The 16,825-nt window shown below is 45.5% G+C and overlaps 9 protein-coding genes across 9 annotated transcripts; 6 read left to right on the plus strand and 3 right to left on the minus strand.

Annotated features, from left to right (window-relative positions):
- Positions 1–411: 411 nt before the first annotated feature.
- COCVIDRAFT_20535 (hypothetical protein) lies at positions 412–1,763 on the minus strand (the record flags this gene model as incomplete). Its single annotated transcript, XM_014695651.1, has 5 exons — positions 412–838; positions 1,001–1,065; positions 1,407–1,476; positions 1,643–1,655; positions 1,703–1,763. 5 exons carry the CDS (start codon positions 1,761–1,763, stop codon positions 412–414), a joined length of 636 nt encoding a protein of 211 aa, XP_014551137.1.
- Positions 1,764–2,199: 436 nt separating this feature from the next.
- Positions 2,200–2,762, plus strand: COCVIDRAFT_31249 (hypothetical protein; the record flags this gene model as incomplete). The annotated part of the gene is made up of 2 exons (XM_014695655.1): positions 2,200–2,328; positions 2,505–2,762. The coding sequence occupies 2 exons, from the start codon at positions 2,200–2,202 to the stop codon at positions 2,760–2,762; spliced, it is 387 nt and encodes a 128-aa protein (XP_014551141.1).
- Positions 2,763–2,821: 59 nt separating this feature from the next.
- On the minus strand, positions 2,822–4,024 carry COCVIDRAFT_113653 (hypothetical protein; the record flags this gene model as incomplete). Its single annotated transcript, XM_014695656.1, has 2 exons — positions 2,822–3,298; positions 3,347–4,024. 2 exons carry the CDS (start codon positions 4,022–4,024, stop codon positions 2,822–2,824), a joined length of 1,155 nt encoding a protein of 384 aa, XP_014551142.1.
- Positions 4,025–5,259: 1,235 nt separating this feature from the next.
- On the plus strand, positions 5,260–5,831 carry COCVIDRAFT_20537 (hypothetical protein; the record flags this gene model as incomplete). Its single annotated transcript, XM_014695652.1, has 3 exons — positions 5,260–5,398; positions 5,453–5,628; positions 5,691–5,831. The coding sequence occupies 3 exons, from the start codon at positions 5,260–5,262 to the stop codon at positions 5,829–5,831; spliced, it is 456 nt and encodes a 151-aa protein (XP_014551138.1).
- Positions 5,832–6,700: 869 nt separating this feature from the next.
- COCVIDRAFT_42490 (hypothetical protein) lies at positions 6,701–7,564 on the plus strand (the record flags this gene model as incomplete). The annotated part of the gene is made up of 1 exon (XM_014695657.1): positions 6,701–7,564. One exon carries the CDS (start codon positions 6,701–6,703, stop codon positions 7,562–7,564), a length of 864 nt encoding a protein of 287 aa, XP_014551143.1.
- Positions 7,565–9,292: 1,728 nt separating this feature from the next.
- Positions 9,293–9,679, plus strand: COCVIDRAFT_113656 (hypothetical protein; the record flags this gene model as incomplete). The annotated part of the gene is made up of 1 exon (XM_014695658.1): positions 9,293–9,679. A coding segment is annotated over one exon (387 nt), but the record flags the coding sequence as incomplete, so codon positions are not given.
- Positions 9,680–9,872: 193 nt separating this feature from the next.
- Positions 9,873–10,154, plus strand: COCVIDRAFT_113669 (hypothetical protein; the record flags this gene model as incomplete). Its single annotated transcript, XM_014695659.1, has 1 exon — positions 9,873–10,154. A coding segment is annotated over one exon (282 nt), but the record flags the coding sequence as incomplete, so codon positions are not given.
- A 754-nt stretch (positions 10,155–10,908) lies between these two features.
- On the plus strand, positions 10,909–11,379 carry COCVIDRAFT_31253 (hypothetical protein; the record flags this gene model as incomplete). The annotated part of the gene is made up of 2 exons (XM_014695660.1): positions 10,909–11,251; positions 11,330–11,379. 2 exons carry the CDS (start codon positions 10,909–10,911, stop codon positions 11,377–11,379), a joined length of 393 nt encoding a protein of 130 aa, XP_014551146.1.
- Positions 11,380–11,628: 249 nt separating this feature from the next.
- COCVIDRAFT_31254 (hypothetical protein) lies at positions 11,629–16,562 on the minus strand (the record flags this gene model as incomplete). Its single annotated transcript, XM_014695661.1, has 4 exons — positions 11,629–13,626; positions 13,673–15,933; positions 15,979–16,174; positions 16,221–16,562. 4 exons carry the CDS (start codon positions 16,560–16,562, stop codon positions 11,629–11,631), a joined length of 4,797 nt encoding a protein of 1,598 aa, XP_014551147.1.
- Positions 16,563–16,825: the final 263 nt, after the last annotated feature.

Genomic DNA, 16,825 nt, shown 5'->3' on the forward strand with positions numbered 1-16,825 from the left:
GTAATAGATTGCGTAATAGATAGATAGCTTAGATCAGGGATCGATAGATTGCTTGGATCATTGAGATCAGGGTGTAATGTTAACTTGGGTCAGGGATCGGTATCGTCCCAACATAAATTAGAAATTGATGGATTGATTCTATTAGAGATCAGCTGAATAGCTTAGATCTCCAACATTAAGTCTATAGGCCTTCTATAGAAGAAGCTTAAATTCTATAATTATATCGTTAGCTCGCTATAATATATCTACTTTTAACCTTTATTATCTACTACTTATCTATTTATAACTAGCTATATGAATTCTTATATAAGCTATCTTTAAATAAATACAGTATTTATTTAACTAACCTATCTTATATTCTTTATAATAATAAGGTGGATGAAAGAAATACAACTTGACCTGGTGTGATAGCTAACAGGTGAATTGAATTTTGACAATATCACCAGCAGTCTCTTCAGCAATACATGATGCCCCAGCGGGTAAAGAATATAAATCCCAAAGTTTAGTTCCTTTGAAAATGCTTCCTAGCGCCACATGTACGTTGGTCGCTCCACCACCTTGGTGCTCCGTATTGGTAATGATGTACTGGTGAATATCCGCTAACTCTGTGCGTTGGAGTTGAAATACACCCATGCTGATTTGCTGGCCGGGCTCCAACGGGTTGATGGGAGTTGGAATGCAGTTAGATATGTTTGGCCCAGTGGAGCTGCCAACTATCAAACCGTCTTGGGCGCACGTTAGAAGACCTCTGACGAAATGTGGGTAATCCTTTCCGAGTTGACATTTGAGAGCTGTCGCAACCGCTCGCCCGATAACAATCGTAGACGTTAAAAAGAGGCTGCGAGGGAGCATCATTGCTAAACATAACATCAGATTCTGATCAAAGACATGGTGGTCTGAAACTTAATACCTTCGATTGTTGAGGTCTGATTAGATGAGAGAAAAGGTACTTGATGGAAAACACGCTGAAATATGTGTGGGAAGGGCGTATGCGACTTACAACTTCGTTACTACTAGAATGCCGTTAATGAAAACGAAGGAGCAGGTTTCTTCCGAGTCATCGACCTGTGAAGGGCAAATTTGAAACCCCTATGGACTAAGTAACTGTGAGAGCTGAAAAACTCTGAATAAATGGGAATATATTGAGATGATGGACTGACCGATCTATCTACTAATTAAGATCAATAGATTCATTAGACTATATAATGTTAATCGAAGCCTAACTCTATTTAGTGATATAATCCCTCAATCGTCTGATCTATTAATCGCACTATCTGATAAAGATCAGATAGTTAAATGATCGGACGGATCACGTGATTCATTGACACTGCGACAGCAACGATTATCTGCGGCCGTGCTATCTATCCCTATTCTAGACAAGTATGTAAAACCGCTCTAACACTCACTAGTGATATAAATTTACGCCTCTTGTGTTTCTCACCCCTCGCTCTTTTCTCTTCCTTCTCTTGTTTTGTACTATTTCTTTTAAAGAGTAAATAAGAAGAGAGTAAGAAAGAGAGAGGGGTAAGGAAACAGAAGGTAGTAAGAAAGACGCTAGAGGGATAAGGGAAAGAGACGAGAGAGACGAGAAAGGAGATGGAGTAGAACGGGCGTATTTTTGCTCTTGTTTTTCTTATTTTACCTTACTAAGGGAACTAATTATAAAAAGAGTTTCAATCTACACTGGAAAAAAAATCTTTACTTTCAACGGGGTCGTTCAACCTTTGCTCCAGTGAATCGCACCACTCAACGTGTTCGGCCATCGCGACACAGTACGCTTCCTATACATGATCACGTTTTGTGATTTTAATTAGAATTTACGTTTGCTATCGTGCACCACTTTGATAGCTAAGTAGCGTAGAGCTTAGTCCCCCATAGAATATAAATTCGTTACCTAGCATTGTCTCCTAGATTTTCTTGAAGATCGGCAGAGCTCCTTCAGCCGAGCCATTTACACATTTCATATAGGTTTAATAGCCAAAATCCATGTCATGAACTGAAGTACATGTTTCATTAAGCACTGATCGATGATTGGAGGCAAAGTATAACCTAGTGCTGACAAAATTATATAGAAAGCTAATCGACTGAACCCTAAAGACCGTCAAAGGTTAAGTGTGATATTCGAGGCCCAGCTTCTTGTTCGAATAAGCTCGTCCATATAGTGGTAGGCCATATAGTGGTCGGCGCTGACTGCAGCAAATGCCGTCGATCCGGCGACGAAGGTATGCTGGCCTCAACGTTGCTGCCGTGAGCCTACAGGTCGCTGAACCGCTCATAGAAGCCACACATGGCACCAAAATCATTCAGGCAATGTTACTGAAGAAGTCTGTTATGTCTCAGTAGTAGATTCATAAGCCCACCGTTGGAATGGACGGCGTTCTTTCAAAAAAATCGAAGACGCCGATCACGAACACGACCAATCCTTTACTCGGGCCCAGAAACCTCTAGGACTAGCGCTATTGACTAGTAATGGCCTCAAGACCACCTTGTTCACAGAACAACAGGATGACATTGCTACTAGATCACAACGTGAGTCTGCTTGTTGCAAAGAGTTTGGGGAACGCAAAGCCATGACTGGAGAGCTGCGCAATGTTCAAGATGAGCTGGACGCTTTACTTGATCTAATTGCTGCAAAGGATGTCATTGCCAAAGTCGTCTTAGATCCTGGTCGTAAGATCCACATCCATCAAATTTACGACCTGCGGACCCAGTTTGATACCACCCAAGACCGTATAGAGATGCTCGAACAAGCAGTTGCTTGATTTGATATGTAGTGGAATGAAAACTAGGTCGTATATTGGGGATTCCCTTTGTTCTTCTCTCAATGCGCTATCTGACCATTTGATAGCCCACCCACCAGTGTGCTCAAGTTGTTGCCAATGATCTTCTGAATTTGTAGCTGAATCTGTTTTTCAAGCATGTTCACATTCTCGAGCAAAAACCCCACGTAGTCCCAGATAGTGTCCAACAATACTCCCTCTCCTGGATTTCCGTTTCGTTTGTAGATCTTGCCATCCGATTTAACAAATAGAAGTGGCAGATGATTCTCTGGATGCAACGAGACAAGGTCCAGAGTTGGAGCCAGTTCCCATGCGCCGAATTGTGACTCATCAATGACTTTGCGGAGCTTGTAGGCATCGTAGACCTCTTGAACCGATACTTTGATAGCTTCAGTGCATATGTGAAGGTTATTACTGTTTACCGGGTCGAAGAGCTTGGTATCCCCATAGATCTTCCACTTCTCTCCAGCCGGGTTTTGGACATGTAGTCCCAGATTGCCATCCTCATCATGCATAACCTGCCATGACAACGTTAGAAGTAGCCAAAGTTTAAAGAAGGTACTGACATTTGATGCAATCGCCTTCAAGAAGCTAGTGGAAAAGTCAACCTTGACGTCGAGAGAGTAGAGAGCGTTTCGCGGGACTCGAACGTGGCCAGCTGCGAAAGAGTCCTGCAGGAAGTGGTCTGCAAAGGCGTTAATAGCATATGCCTGTTGAAGGTCACCTTGTGAAGCTACTTGAAGAGCTAGGGCGTGACCAGCATTGTATGTCAAACGAGCTTCAGGGCCAAAGTGGTCAATGTTGTGGAGCGCAAGGGTATCGAAATCGGCCCCAGCTTTATAGGCCACTGTCACCTGTTTGAGCGCGTCGATATCCAGAGGATGGTCTTGGTAAGCTTTGTGAGCCGCCTTTGGGTCATGTTCGATGGCATCATCCACTGCAGCCATAAGAACCTTCAGTTTGGCAATAACGGCTTCTGCCCTTTTTTTGCCAACCTCACCCACGTTCAATAAGTTAAAGCTCTGTTGGAAACGATCAATGCGGTCTTTCATCGTGATGCCTCTGGAGATGGGAGTCATCAATCCAAAATAGTCTCCAGAAAGTGCATTGATATCTCCGTACGTGACTACAAGCCCATTCTGCAAAGTAAAGGGATTGCTGGCCGCTACGTGGTCTCCAGAGCTGTCGTGACCAGGCAATTGAATTCTGTTGCCGAGGTAGCGGTGTTCAGAGAAGTAAAACATGGGTGCAACCTCTTCGTCCTCATGTTGCTGAAGGAGCAAAGAGGTTTGTATATCTGGATCTTGAATATACACCGGCATGTCCTTGTCAAGGAGTACATTTACAAATGCCCTCAGTTCTTGGGGGCTAGGGTTGTGATGCGACTTGACGTGTTCTGTGGCCATATCTGGGTTCTTATATGACTCAGTAATGCGTAAGACATAGATATAGAAACAGCTTACATCTTAGATATGACAGCGCGAAAGTAATCACTTGTAGTTTCTTTGGTTCTGATGTATAGATCAAGACTGCCGTTTTTGCCAGACGATTTGAAGATAATCTGGCATTTTATAGTCATATGGTAAAAGCATTGGATTTGAGTTCTAGCTATATCGAGAAATGCCCGCTTCATAACCCGGATTTTAAGCAGCAGTGTGTTGAACAGCAACTAATCATCCAATAATGGTCTCCCGGACACTAGGCGATAGAAATGTTTTGCCAATGCTTTGAAGGCCATGATGAGAGCTGAAAGTCAAGAGTTGCGACATGCATTGGAGGATTCCCCTCAATAGCGCGCGTGGCGCTGTCATAAGTGTCGCTTAGAGTTGATTTCAGATAGTACAGGCAGAAGCCGAACCTTGCGGTGTGACAGCTCACACCGTATCCGATGCATTTCTAGTTCCGCTAAGACGATCATCCCAAATAGGCTGAACCGTCACAGCTGAGAAAAGATCATCTGAGACTACTCCACCACATTTAGCTTGGATGATTGGCCCGAATCTCACAATTTTGCACGAATGAGCTTAGCGCCGTAGCGGAGGAGTTGTCTCAGCTTATAGGCTGGCTGCCCCCTCAACGAAGATCTTTACATCATGCCCGCTTGATAGTCGCTTATTTTCTCGCCATCGGGTCTTGAATCGCGTTAAGAATCCAAATAGGCCGGACATGCGTAGGGAACGGACCGTCACAACTGAATGGCCGCGTTCGAGACCACTCCACCACGCTCTAGATCCTACAATACGAAAAATGTTCAGCTGTACAAAGAATAATGTGATAGTTCACACATATTGGGAGCTGTGTGGCTTGCGAGAACAACCCAATTTGGTTAATTACACCAAGATAAAACGCACATAAATACCCCTTCTTCACTCACATCAACACGCACAAACACATACATTCGGCTCACTCTTCAATCTCAACATCTACTAAAAAACCTCATTTTCAGTCTCTATCTTCTCAGTTCAGAAAATCTTACGTCATGACTGTCGAAAAGGGAAATAAGATCTTCATCGCTGAGGGCGATGTTGCCGCCAACCCTGCCACTGTAAACTGGCAACAGAACCTTTCCCAGAAGTCCGACACATATTACATGGCCGTCTTCACGAACAAGGATAAAAGTATGTATAGACCTCAAATACCCAACATATCACTTCTAATTCTTCATGAAACAGACGATGAGCAGAGCTACATTTTCATCCAGCAAGGCAAGCTCGACGCCTTGAAGGCCAAATCTTCTGGTGATTCCTTCACAATCACGGTGGATGATTCTTTCCAATACGGTCAGAAGAACAAGCAGGGAGAAGGCCGTTTCCTGGTCTTCCACGACAAGTCTCGCAATCCCTTCCAGGTGAGCATTTATGTCAACGATATTCTAGAACTGAAGCTGTGCTGACCTTGATGCACCTATAGTGGAGGTTTGTGTCAACCTTGTATTCGAAGTTGGGCAATGGCGCTCTCGCAGTTATCAACTTGGCCCCAATCCCTGGAGGTGTTAAGGATATCGCCAAGTACTTTTCCGGACTCATTGGAGATCCTCTGCACAACTTTTAAATGCACTTGAGGGGAGGTTATTGGTACCGGCACTCTTTTAGATATGGTGACTTCATTTCATCCACGCACTCATTTGGCAGTCAGAAATAGCAACAGATAAATCCATTCATTCTCTTCAGAAACTCGATCGCGAAAGTGACTTTTTTGTTATTGAGACCTTGACAATATTCGATGTGTTTCTGATATTAGTTTTTAACGAGAGGATACGCGACTCAAAGGTGTTGATTTATGGTCTTGTAATATGGGGTCGTCTTGAGATCGTGTCCGGAATTTACGTCGGCGGTAGCTCGCGAAATGATTAAGTGAGTATTGAAATGTCTGGCTACATTGCAGTTGCCAACAATGCCAAATTCCACTACAGATTGAGCAAATCAAAATGCTTGGAAGTCCGTTGCCGATCTTATAGGGTGAAACCGTGTTAATGATGTTGTGGCAACGCCACAGAGTCAGGGCAGCGCGTATTAGCTCCTGCACAAACGAGAGCGGCCCACTGTGGCGTCTTCGTCAAACGAGGCATTGCTCGTGTTGAACGGATCAAGGCGAAGCGGGTCCGAAACTAGCTAAGTATGTCAGGCGCAACTAGTCGAAAATAGGTATACGTACGCGGCTTTAGCCAATTGCTAAGTCTAGATCGCAATTTCCTAATATACAACTCTAGATGACTTCTGCCGTTGCATAGAAAATTTCAGAGCTTTAGTGCATGACAGTAGGTCATATTTCGTGTCATTAAGCAGTATGACCTTCCAAGATCATGGCACGACTATCAGCATTAGCGACTATCCTCCAACTGAGAGATCTTCTCTGATGGTTAGAGATTTTGCTGTGATAAGTGATTCTACCCGAGCTAATATGTCTTACAGATCAGAGTGATGACAAAACCGGATGGCACCTTCACTGGCATAGAGCATCCATACCAAAAGCCCCATGGACTACAGATTGCACCAACCATCAATCTTCGTACAGACCCAAGATTTCGAGGATTCTTTGAAGATTACTTCCAACAAGGTCAGATGGGGTCCTGCGTTGCGAATGCAACCGCGGCTTGTTATCTCTTTGAGCTCCGCAAACACAATGCTCTCAACGGTATTCCTGGAGAGGCGATCGTCCCATCTCGACTCTTCATCTACTACAATGCTCGAATTGCAGTGTCCCAAAATATTGCAGATAGAGGGTGCTTCATACGTCACGCATTCAGAAGTCTGGAAAAGTATGGAGTATGCTCAGAAGCTTCTTGGCCCTATGATAGACTCAAAACAAATGTGAAGCCGCCCGAGACTTGCTTCCAAGAGGCACTTAGGCACAAAATATCGACGCATGAGCGCCTGGATGTCCATCGTAACGCAAAAGGGCCTGATTCAACCATAGATATGGATGCAGATGGTGACAATGTCCTTGGCAATGTCCTATCTTGCCTTACTGACTGTCGCCCGGTGGTTTTCAGTCTTACTTGGAAGATTGGGGATGCTGTATGGGACAAGGACGGACCAAATGGCATGTGGCAAATTCATGCCATGGCAAAGCCAAGGCACTCCAAGGTGTCCTTGCCAAAAGCCGCACATGCGGTCCTGGCTATTGGTTACGATGACAGTTCAAAGTATATTCTTTGTCAAAATTCGATGGGTGTATCGAAATTCCTCTTCTGGATTCCTTATGATTGGATCACTGATTTTTATGCTACGAGCGATTTTTGGACGATGAAAATTAGCATTCAAACACCTCTCGGAAGTCACTGAAAACTGCTATCTATCCCTTTTGTATGCTCTGCTATCTTTTCTTCCCATTGGAATTTCATACCCATGTACACGTAGATAGTAGGATTACAAGCCATTGGCTTACGAGATAAGGGGATGCACCAGACCTTTCTGCGTCGAAGTTCTACCAGCCATCATTTTCAACAAATTGATACCTAGTTGTCTTATATTCGTTGTAAATTTTAATTGCTTCTACGAAACCTAGTTATACACCGATATCTCCAAATTTCACAAGACAACCGCGCATGTATATTACAGCAACTGATTCAATTATTTATTACAGATCAAGATAGCGAAGTATACCTTACTCTATGAATCATAAAAGAATCTTCTGGAAACTCAAGGACAGGTGTAGTTTTGACACCGCTCACCGCTATGTACAGATGTCGATCCTATCACTGTACGTGAACTATTGCATACCAACTTTGAAGTCACTTGATCACTGCTGCAAGCCACCAAAAGCGTCATAATACGATAGTGGATTTACAGGTTACTGGTGGGCGGACTCGCCGATAGAGTTCAGCTTTTGCTAAGTGGCTGGCTAGATAGAGGAATGAACGGCTAAGATTGAGACTTACCTAGACCCAATTGCGTTTACTAACATCTTCTGAATACGGCATTCATGCGGGCCGCAGCGCTTCTAGAGCGCTCTGGATTACTCTCCGATGGACCCCCGCAACATCGCTTAGCGCAAGGGTCGACCCGCATCCGCTAGGGCGCCACCAAGCAGTGGCGTTCTTCATGAATATCGACAGCATTAGCGCAACGACCCATTACAACGAGACTCGGCTATTCGCCAGGTTTTGGAGCCCAAGGAGTGTTGGCAGCATTGTCACAACTGACCAGAATGTGACTGGGGTTGACAGGTGCATATACTTGATCATTGAGGTATCTTGTGAACAAGACTGATGAAGGCCATGATCATGTGGCTGGCTGGCTGGCCAAAGTACCATGGCCGTGCACTCAATGCGCCAAACCGCGGGTACAAACCTGATGATGTTGAGCCACTTGCAATTGTTGTTATGCCAGTTTTGTATATTGCTAAGGTAATTATACGCGACGCAGGGGTTCCTGCAATAGTGCCCGGATGGGTGGCTCAGCTCTTGAGCCTTTGATGGATAGTTGTGCAACTGATTTGTTTGCACGCAACAATCCCAGAACGGCGACCAAGCGCATCACAAGTTTCTGTACTGCCATAGCTCCTACTGTTTTTCGTCGAGCACGGCGTGCGAGGCAGGTACTGTAGTCCAAACAGTGCATAGATCGAATATCGATGTGTAGACCAACACCCACCAGGCCCTTCGCACATCGTGAAGGAGCCATGATTTTCCTTCATCTCTTTACGCACTCTGTGTTGATTTTATTTTTCGAACTCATTGGCGCATGGGGCTCGAGTAAAGTGGCAAGAGGTTATGGTGATGAGTCAAGTCGGAGGCTGGGCAGTAGGCAGTGGGGTTGTATCTATTCTTCTGTGAGTCTTTTGTGCCAAAAAAGGTGAAAAGGCCGAACGAGGCCATTACGCTTGATTAGGAAGCATTTACTTATTGACAGCCGTCAATATCATCGCCAAGCTTATTACCACTACTGCTGCTACTGCTACTACCACTACTACATCAAATGGCATCCCTATCATGCTTTCATGGGATCTTAGACGTAGTTCTAATATGCTTCAAGGAAACTCCACTATCCGCTGCTGCAATGGGGTAAGGGAGCGTCGTGGAATTCTTGCTTGCTATTGGAAGGATGGATTCCGACGTCAAAGACGCACGTGGTCTTACACCTCTGGCTTGGGCTTCACGGACGAATCAATCAATCAGAATTGCGGAGATGTTACTCAGCACCGGCAAAGTCGATGCGAATTGTAGTAAAAAGCTTGGTGTAATACTATTCATGTGGTCTACAACCTCTCAAAGCGATAAGGTGAAGGAACTATTGCTCAACAGTGGTAAACTTGACGAAGATCTACCACCAACAACCGCCGGCGACATCCTTTCTCGGCACATCATCTATTGGATAGAGGCTTGCGACGCTCAACACGGAAGACATACTCGGCCAGTACCTCTTGAACATAGATTATCTCGCCAATTTCCACAGTAAGTTATCGACATACATAATTTAGGGGTGCTTGGTCCTTAGAAACACGGTTTCGCGTTACGTCGCTTTGAGCTACGTATGATCACAAGGCTTGGGCAATGACATGACATCGCGTCCGTCAGACAGTATCCTGTTGAAGAAGCTCAACTTATCAGACTTCCAACCACCTTAATATCTAAAAGAGACATTCACGAATCTTCCCAATGCTATCAAGGAAGCCGTTTCTTTAGTTCCCAAGCTTGGGGAGAAATACCTATGGGTTGACTGTTTATGTATTGTCCAGGACGACGATAGCATACGCGGACATGTGAACCATATGAGCGATATACATTCTGGTGCATATTTGACGATCATATCTGCAGATTCCTATGGCAGGCTACGGAGAATCAGTGATCTTTTCCGCAGCTCTAAAATAGACAACAAGGTAGAGTATCTCTACGACGATCTCTACAGATCCACGTGGGCCACCCGTGGCTAGACCTTCTAGGATCAGATGCTCTCAAAAAGAGCTGTTGTCTCCAACCAGCGCTACACGTTTTGGGAATGTCAGCAACGTACTCGGAGCGGAGACGGACTAAGCCTAGAAACTACTACAAGCGGGAGTATTTCCTTCCCGGCTCGACACTACGACCAAGCTACTAGCATGTTATTCAGTTCTTACCCTGACTTCGATCTATACGCGACATGGATCAGTCTTTACAACCGCTGCGTTTTTTAGTACCCGCAGGATGTTCTTCCAGCGTTCTCCGGTGTCTTGTAAACCCTGGGATGCAATTTTCCTTTTAAATTCTGTACGGCTTACCTCGTATCTATCTGGATACTGCACTACTATGACAACCATTCCACAAGACTCATCTTAGAGTAACAATAGACGATGATGATCGTACATACAATGACGGCAAGAACGCACCTGCCTTCATGGTCACGGCGTGGGTGGACTTATCCTGTCGACCCATACCATCTGCGGACTTGATCGTCGTATTTTAACAAAGATTATCATGGGTCTCAATTACCTGTTTGGAAAACACAGAAGCTTGTACAATAATACTATCTGCCCGAAGATATGCAGCACAAAGTGCCAGCAGATAGGCCATTGATCCCTCAAGATGGAGCACCAACATCACTTTCCAGTCCCACACCGCTTGGTGTAAGTCCGTAATACGTCTCTCTGCCTCAAGATATCTGGCCTTTCCTTTCCTACGAGATATTATGTCTATCATTGGACATTAAAGATGTCTTTCATTCGCCTCTTGCTTCATAGGGGAAAAAAGGCGAAACGCAGGGCCAAATGGGGATCGATATTCGAGCTCCCATCATTCGCCAAAGGGCCACCCCTACAGGACGTTCGCGGTCTAATTCATCTAAAACCCCCGGAAATACTTCCTGCTGATGTACTACGCAATATGGAGAAGAATGAACTCAGGCTAGACGAAACGGTGGAGCTTATAGCCATATCTACAAGAACCAGCAACTCCACCGGTGTCGAAGGCAACGAAGCTAACAAGCTGTATAATCTGAGCATGGAAGCAGATGAAAGCGATGATCTAGCATTTGAAACGACTTCCAAGTATCTAGGTCAGTATGACATTGGCGGTTCTATGTTATCACCTGAAGCATGGAGTCTCATGCGATACCAAACTAACAGAATTACAGCAGTTACGAAGGAGATGAAGTTATATGGCATAGAAGGCTTAGACGGGTAGAAGTACCATTTTTATAATGTAATATACGTTGAATGTAAGGGAGAAATAGCATACCGGCGTGCAGTGAAACGTGTACCGAAGGCAATCTGGGATGCAAACTGCACTCTGCCAACGAAGATCATCCTTGGCCAATCAAGACGATTTAGCAGACTGGAATATACCCGTATAGTTGATGTTTTACACCCAGATCCTACGATGGATGGTTTCTACTATCGCGTGTAAGATCCCTTTACATACCATTGATATCTTTTAATCGTCAATCCCGATATTCCTCAGACCACCTTGTCGAGTCCAGAACGTTTCCCATGCCTTCTGCCATCGCTCCTCCTTCAAACCCTTCAGCCAGTCCTTCACTGACAGATCCTCCTCACCATCAATCCTAATGATACCATCCTTCACACCTTTCCAACCCTTCATAGGTGCCTTGATATACCGGTGATCTCTGCCGCAGTAGCTATGCCATGGTTCCGCGATCTCTCCGCGCGTCTGCGCTAGTCGTTTGGAATGGCAGTCTTCGCACAGATCGCAGTTGACACAAACCAAGCAATAGTATATAGGCTTGACCCAGCTACTCATGTCTGTTCCGCAACCTCCATCGCAGAAGATTCCGCTTCCAGTAAGATCCTCGTCAAGATTGTTTGAATCTGCTTCAGTAGCGTCCTGTTCAGACGAGGTGGATTCTTGTGCTTCTCCTGTCTGTTGTGGAGCTTCGGCAACTTCTGCAGAGTCTCTCCTTTTGGCAACTGCTGAATCAGTAGTAGAGCCCCCCACAGTCTCTAGTTGGCCGTCTAGCAAATCAGATTCTCCATTCTTCGCAGGTTTCCCGTCGGTCACGGGATCATTGTCGGATGTTGCAGTTTCAATCGTAGGTGCAGTTTCCGCAACAGGTACAACTTCCTCTCCAGACTTATTTTCTGCGTCTTCTTCTGTACTATCACCGTTGGAATCAGTCTCAGAAACATCAGTGCCACTATTTTGATAGTGTACGCTCCGGTCCAGTATCGAAAATTGCGCTGTGCAAGCGATCTTTGCGTCTCTTTCAAGGCCATCCAAAGAACCCAAGACCTTGGATAGGAGCCTCAGACTGGATGAGTCGTTCCACGATACACTATCCTCAAGACCATGCATACAGGCAGAGAATAGGTCGTTCATGTGCTTCTGGTATTCCTTTGCAGGACCCATGATCCGGAGCATGTTTGCAAGTAGCATACCCACATGGGATTCTTGAAGGTCGTCATCCACATGAGCGCTCGGCAGAGTCCTCAAAGTTTCGATCAGCGCTTCCTTCTTCGTTGGATCTGAGCAGTTCTGGAACTCGTGGAACAGGATCTGAGCAAGCTTCAGTCGATGCTCCGTCTTCTTCTCGTTCATGGTCTCCTCGAACCAGGATTCAGGTTTTGGGTTCATGGATAAGATCTCCTGGCGCAAAGCTTTTCCCTTTTCAATATCTCCCATCACAGGATAATACAGGTTCGCGATTGCGCCTCGGACATTGAACAGATAATAGCTCTCCTCTGGTAGAGTCTTTGCCAGAGTATAGAGCCAGCCGAGGAGCAGGTCAGTCTCGCCCGTCAATTTGGCTGCTCTTTGCATACGAGTAACCGCGTTACTGTCTACCCAACCCTCGAAACAATATTGGAACCAATTATTTCGCTCCTTTTCTGTCCATGTTTTCAATTCTTTGATGAGTTTCGAACCATCGGGGTCATTTTCCTCCTTGAACAAGAGGGTGATGTCGTCAAGTCGCGCGCCAGGTAGAGGCGTTTCTCCTGAAAATCTTCTAGCTTCATTGTAGATGCAGAGGGCGTCTTCAGTTTGTTTCATTTCTTCAAAGGCACTAGCTTTGGCTGTCAATATGTCCAATCGAATGTCCATGAACTCGATCTGTTGAGCTTTGGTCAGTCCCTCTGAATCTGGGTCCGGCAACATGTCGTATGCTTGGTCGTAGTACTTGATCGCTTCCGAATGTTGATCGATCCACAGATACTTTGGTGCAAGAAGGCGAAGTGTTTCGATCTTTTCTTGGTTGTCGCATTCCATACGCTCGACGGCTTGCTTAAGGTACGAAGCTCCTTCAGTCAACATCGCCTTCTGACGTTCTGCATCCGAATAGTCGTATCCGTAGTCGCACAATGTGGCGCCGATCGCTCTCAAAGTCTTATAATCCTCAGCGGGAACATCGTATTGCGAGGTGATCTCTTGGATGAGCTTTAGTGGCTCATCGTCTGTTGTTTGTAGCCGGTTGGCCTACATTCAATTAGAATAGTTGCGATTATAAAACAAGGGCACTTACCAATCGAAGAGCAGCTTTGACGAATCGAAAGGTCTCGGGTATCCACCACTGAGTTCTAGCATCCAACCAATTTTGAACATGTCCTTTTGCCAACAAAAGTAATACATTGTCCTTGTTAACAGTGCGCGCCCACTCTTTTACCTCACTATCCAGAGATTCATCTGCGAATGAGGATGCCTTGGCCGCCCAAATCAAGAGTGTATCGAACCATGCTGAAGGTGTATCGTCTGCTCGTTCAGGGTAGAGTTCTACATGCCTTGCTCTTTCTTCAAACAACTTTGCAACATTATTCGTGTTTTGCGTTATGCTGTACAACAAAGTTACCACTTGGCATATCGTCGCATCTGTCGACTTCTCAACGTCCAGCTCCTTCAAATGCTCGTACCAATATTGGATTGCATACAGCGATACTCCTGAGCTTGTTTGGTCTTCTGGATCTTTTGCCGCTTTGATCATAATGTCTGCACACATCTGTAGGATCGTGAGGTGAGCAGCAGAAGCAGGTGTCCGGAATTCTTCAGTGCCATCGGCATCAACGCTCACGCTCTTGAAGTATTGTCGCAGAGAGCGATCTTGGAATGACAAAGGCGATTCTCGATATCCAAGCTCAAAAACAAAATCGTCCTTCGTGTCGTCGGTTTCGTCATCTTCTTTATCGTCTTCTTTAGTATCCTCCTCTGTCTGCCGGGTTTGTGTAAGCTCCAAGATACGGGATGAGCGCCCAATGATTTCTTCCTCGATATCGAAGGAGTTGTCTGATAACGTCAACTGCACCAAGTTCGAGGCTTCTGCCAGACTGAGGGATCGTTTCGAAAAGGCCAGCCATGCAAAAAGCTTCTTTAGCGCTTGATATTGAGCGTCAGACCGATTGTGGCGGCACTCGTCCAGAAGAAGTTTATAAAGATCATGTAGAGAGTCTGGCATCTTTTCCAGTTCCTCCAAGACAGCTCGCTCTCGGCCAATGTAGGAGAACCTTCGCAGCACATGCTCAGCATAAAGCATACTATCTGCTTGTTTGACGACCTTGCGGGTGATTGCTCTTTTCACAGCGTGGCTGAATTTTCGCACTCGTGGTAGTGAATGAAGGCGACTTTTGACTAGCGCCTTGATGTCCGGCTTTATCTCTTGCTTGGTGACATCGATGACAGAGGGGTCGAAGAGCTGTATGATGGGCTTCTCTTCTGGCCTGCTCGTCAGCAACACCGAAACGTTGGCATTCTCGAGCCTCAAGTCGGATAGAAACTCCGTCATGATACCACCCTGCTGGATATGAGCCTCGTCTAGGCCATCTAGAACAAGGAATAGCCGACTGTCAGACTTTTCTTTGCCAGGAAACATTGAAATGAAGAACCGCTCCCAAGTTGATATGTCTTCCGATTGTGCGGCATTGTCCCTAATATTTGCTGCTACTTGCTCTGCATACTTGTTGTTCGATTCGGCAATCTGAAGTGCGGCTGATGCAAAAGCATTTTGTACTGACTGCAGGTATGGGTGTTCCTCTTTGAAGTAGAAATAGGCAAAGCTGTTCTTTTCATTTTTGAGTGTGCGTAGTCCTTGAACAACCGAAAATGCCAGAAAGGATTTGCCGATACCCTCATCACCTCTTATCCAAAGCAACGGATTTCCTCCTTCTGCCCAGGTCTTGAAGTCTGGGTGTTCATTCAGCCATTTCGCCGTGTGTTTGACTTGAGAATCTCGCATGTCTTCGTCTTGCGCCAAGTTCTCCTTGTGGGCGTCGGTCCATGAAGGGAAAGTTGTGTAATTTTCTATCAGAAACTTTTTGATCTCTCGCAACGCTTGAAACTTGCGATCACCACTGTCGCCCTTGGACTTTCCGCTTTGTTTCTTCTTCTCGTCGTGTTCGGGCGTCTTTCCCAGTTTCTCGACTGATTTTTGGAGTTGAAGAAGCAGAGCATGACTTTCATTCTGCTTCGTTTGGACTGCAACAAATCCTTCACTGACTACAACTTCTAGCTTCAGACTGCTCATGTAGAGCTGCTGAACATCCTGCCCCAAGCTTGAACGAAAAGAACGCAGTTTTTCATCAAGCTCATCGAGCTTAGCAGCATTTGCTGAGGTGTCTTCTTGTACTGCATCGAGTTTGTCATTTCCTGTTTTCACCTCATCCTGAACGGTCCTGATAGAGTTATAAGTTTCATATCCAACAGTTTGGTTAAGCTCATCGATTGACGCTTGCATAGCAGCGAATGCAGCCAGCAGCTCTTGGTCCTCCATATTCCAGAGCGCATTGAGCCATTGTGCTACGAGTCATCAGTTTGGTCCACTAGAGGAGTTGTAGTTCTTACAGAAACGCTTCTTTTTGATCAGATATCGCACTCTGCCACATACAGATAATTGCATGGAGAATACTCGGACAACAGCGATAGCAAGTGGTCCAGATTCTGCTCGTTCTTCAAGAAGGGATAGCCGCTCAAAAAATCGACCTGAATACTCAAAGAACGACTCAACCCGATCGTAGTCAGCTTTCACCCCAGCAAAAGCCTGCTTTCATTAGTCTAAGGTTGCATCGCAATGCAATGATTCTTACTGATATCAAGCGGCTTGCTGCCGTAAACACAAGTCCTACTGGCATGGCTGGTGGAAACGCACCAGCCGCAGAACCAATTACAGCAATACCGTCGATGCATTTCTGCATGTCACCAAGTGAGTTGCCAATAACTGAACGGAACTTGGACGTTTTGCTTCCATCGTGTCGAAATCCTTTGAATTTCTCCATGCCATCATCTAGACTTTTCATCGCTCCATCCAAACTTTGTGCACCCATGGACGAGAGATCTTCACCTGTTCGTGCATTGTAGTCGCTAATGGCCTGTGTCCACAGCCGGCCAAGGTCGGTAGATGTGCTTTGTTTTGCCGTCTGAGTCTCCATGATGTTTCAATGTATACCGCAACTAGGTACGTGATAAAAAAGGCGGAGACTTGATTGAAGTGACAGAATTCACTTAGTCGTGCGCGATTGATCTGGGGTGCGGGGTATCACATGAACCTTTATAATCACGCTTTGATTGTTGTTCTAGCGGAACTCGAAATTGAAGGCTCTGAGAGAACAATTCAGCCTTGTGATGCATGGCGTTGAGGTGCGACTAGGGATCCTCGAACGGTCGAATGCTAATGCAGGTCTAGAGCTTGAAA

Source organism: Bipolaris victoriae (assembly GCF_000527765.1).
Source record: "Bipolaris victoriae FI3 unplaced genomic scaffold scaffold_151, whole genome shotgun sequence".
Lineage (NCBI taxonomy): Eukaryota > Fungi > Ascomycota > Dothideomycetes > Pleosporales > Pleosporaceae > Bipolaris > Bipolaris victoriae.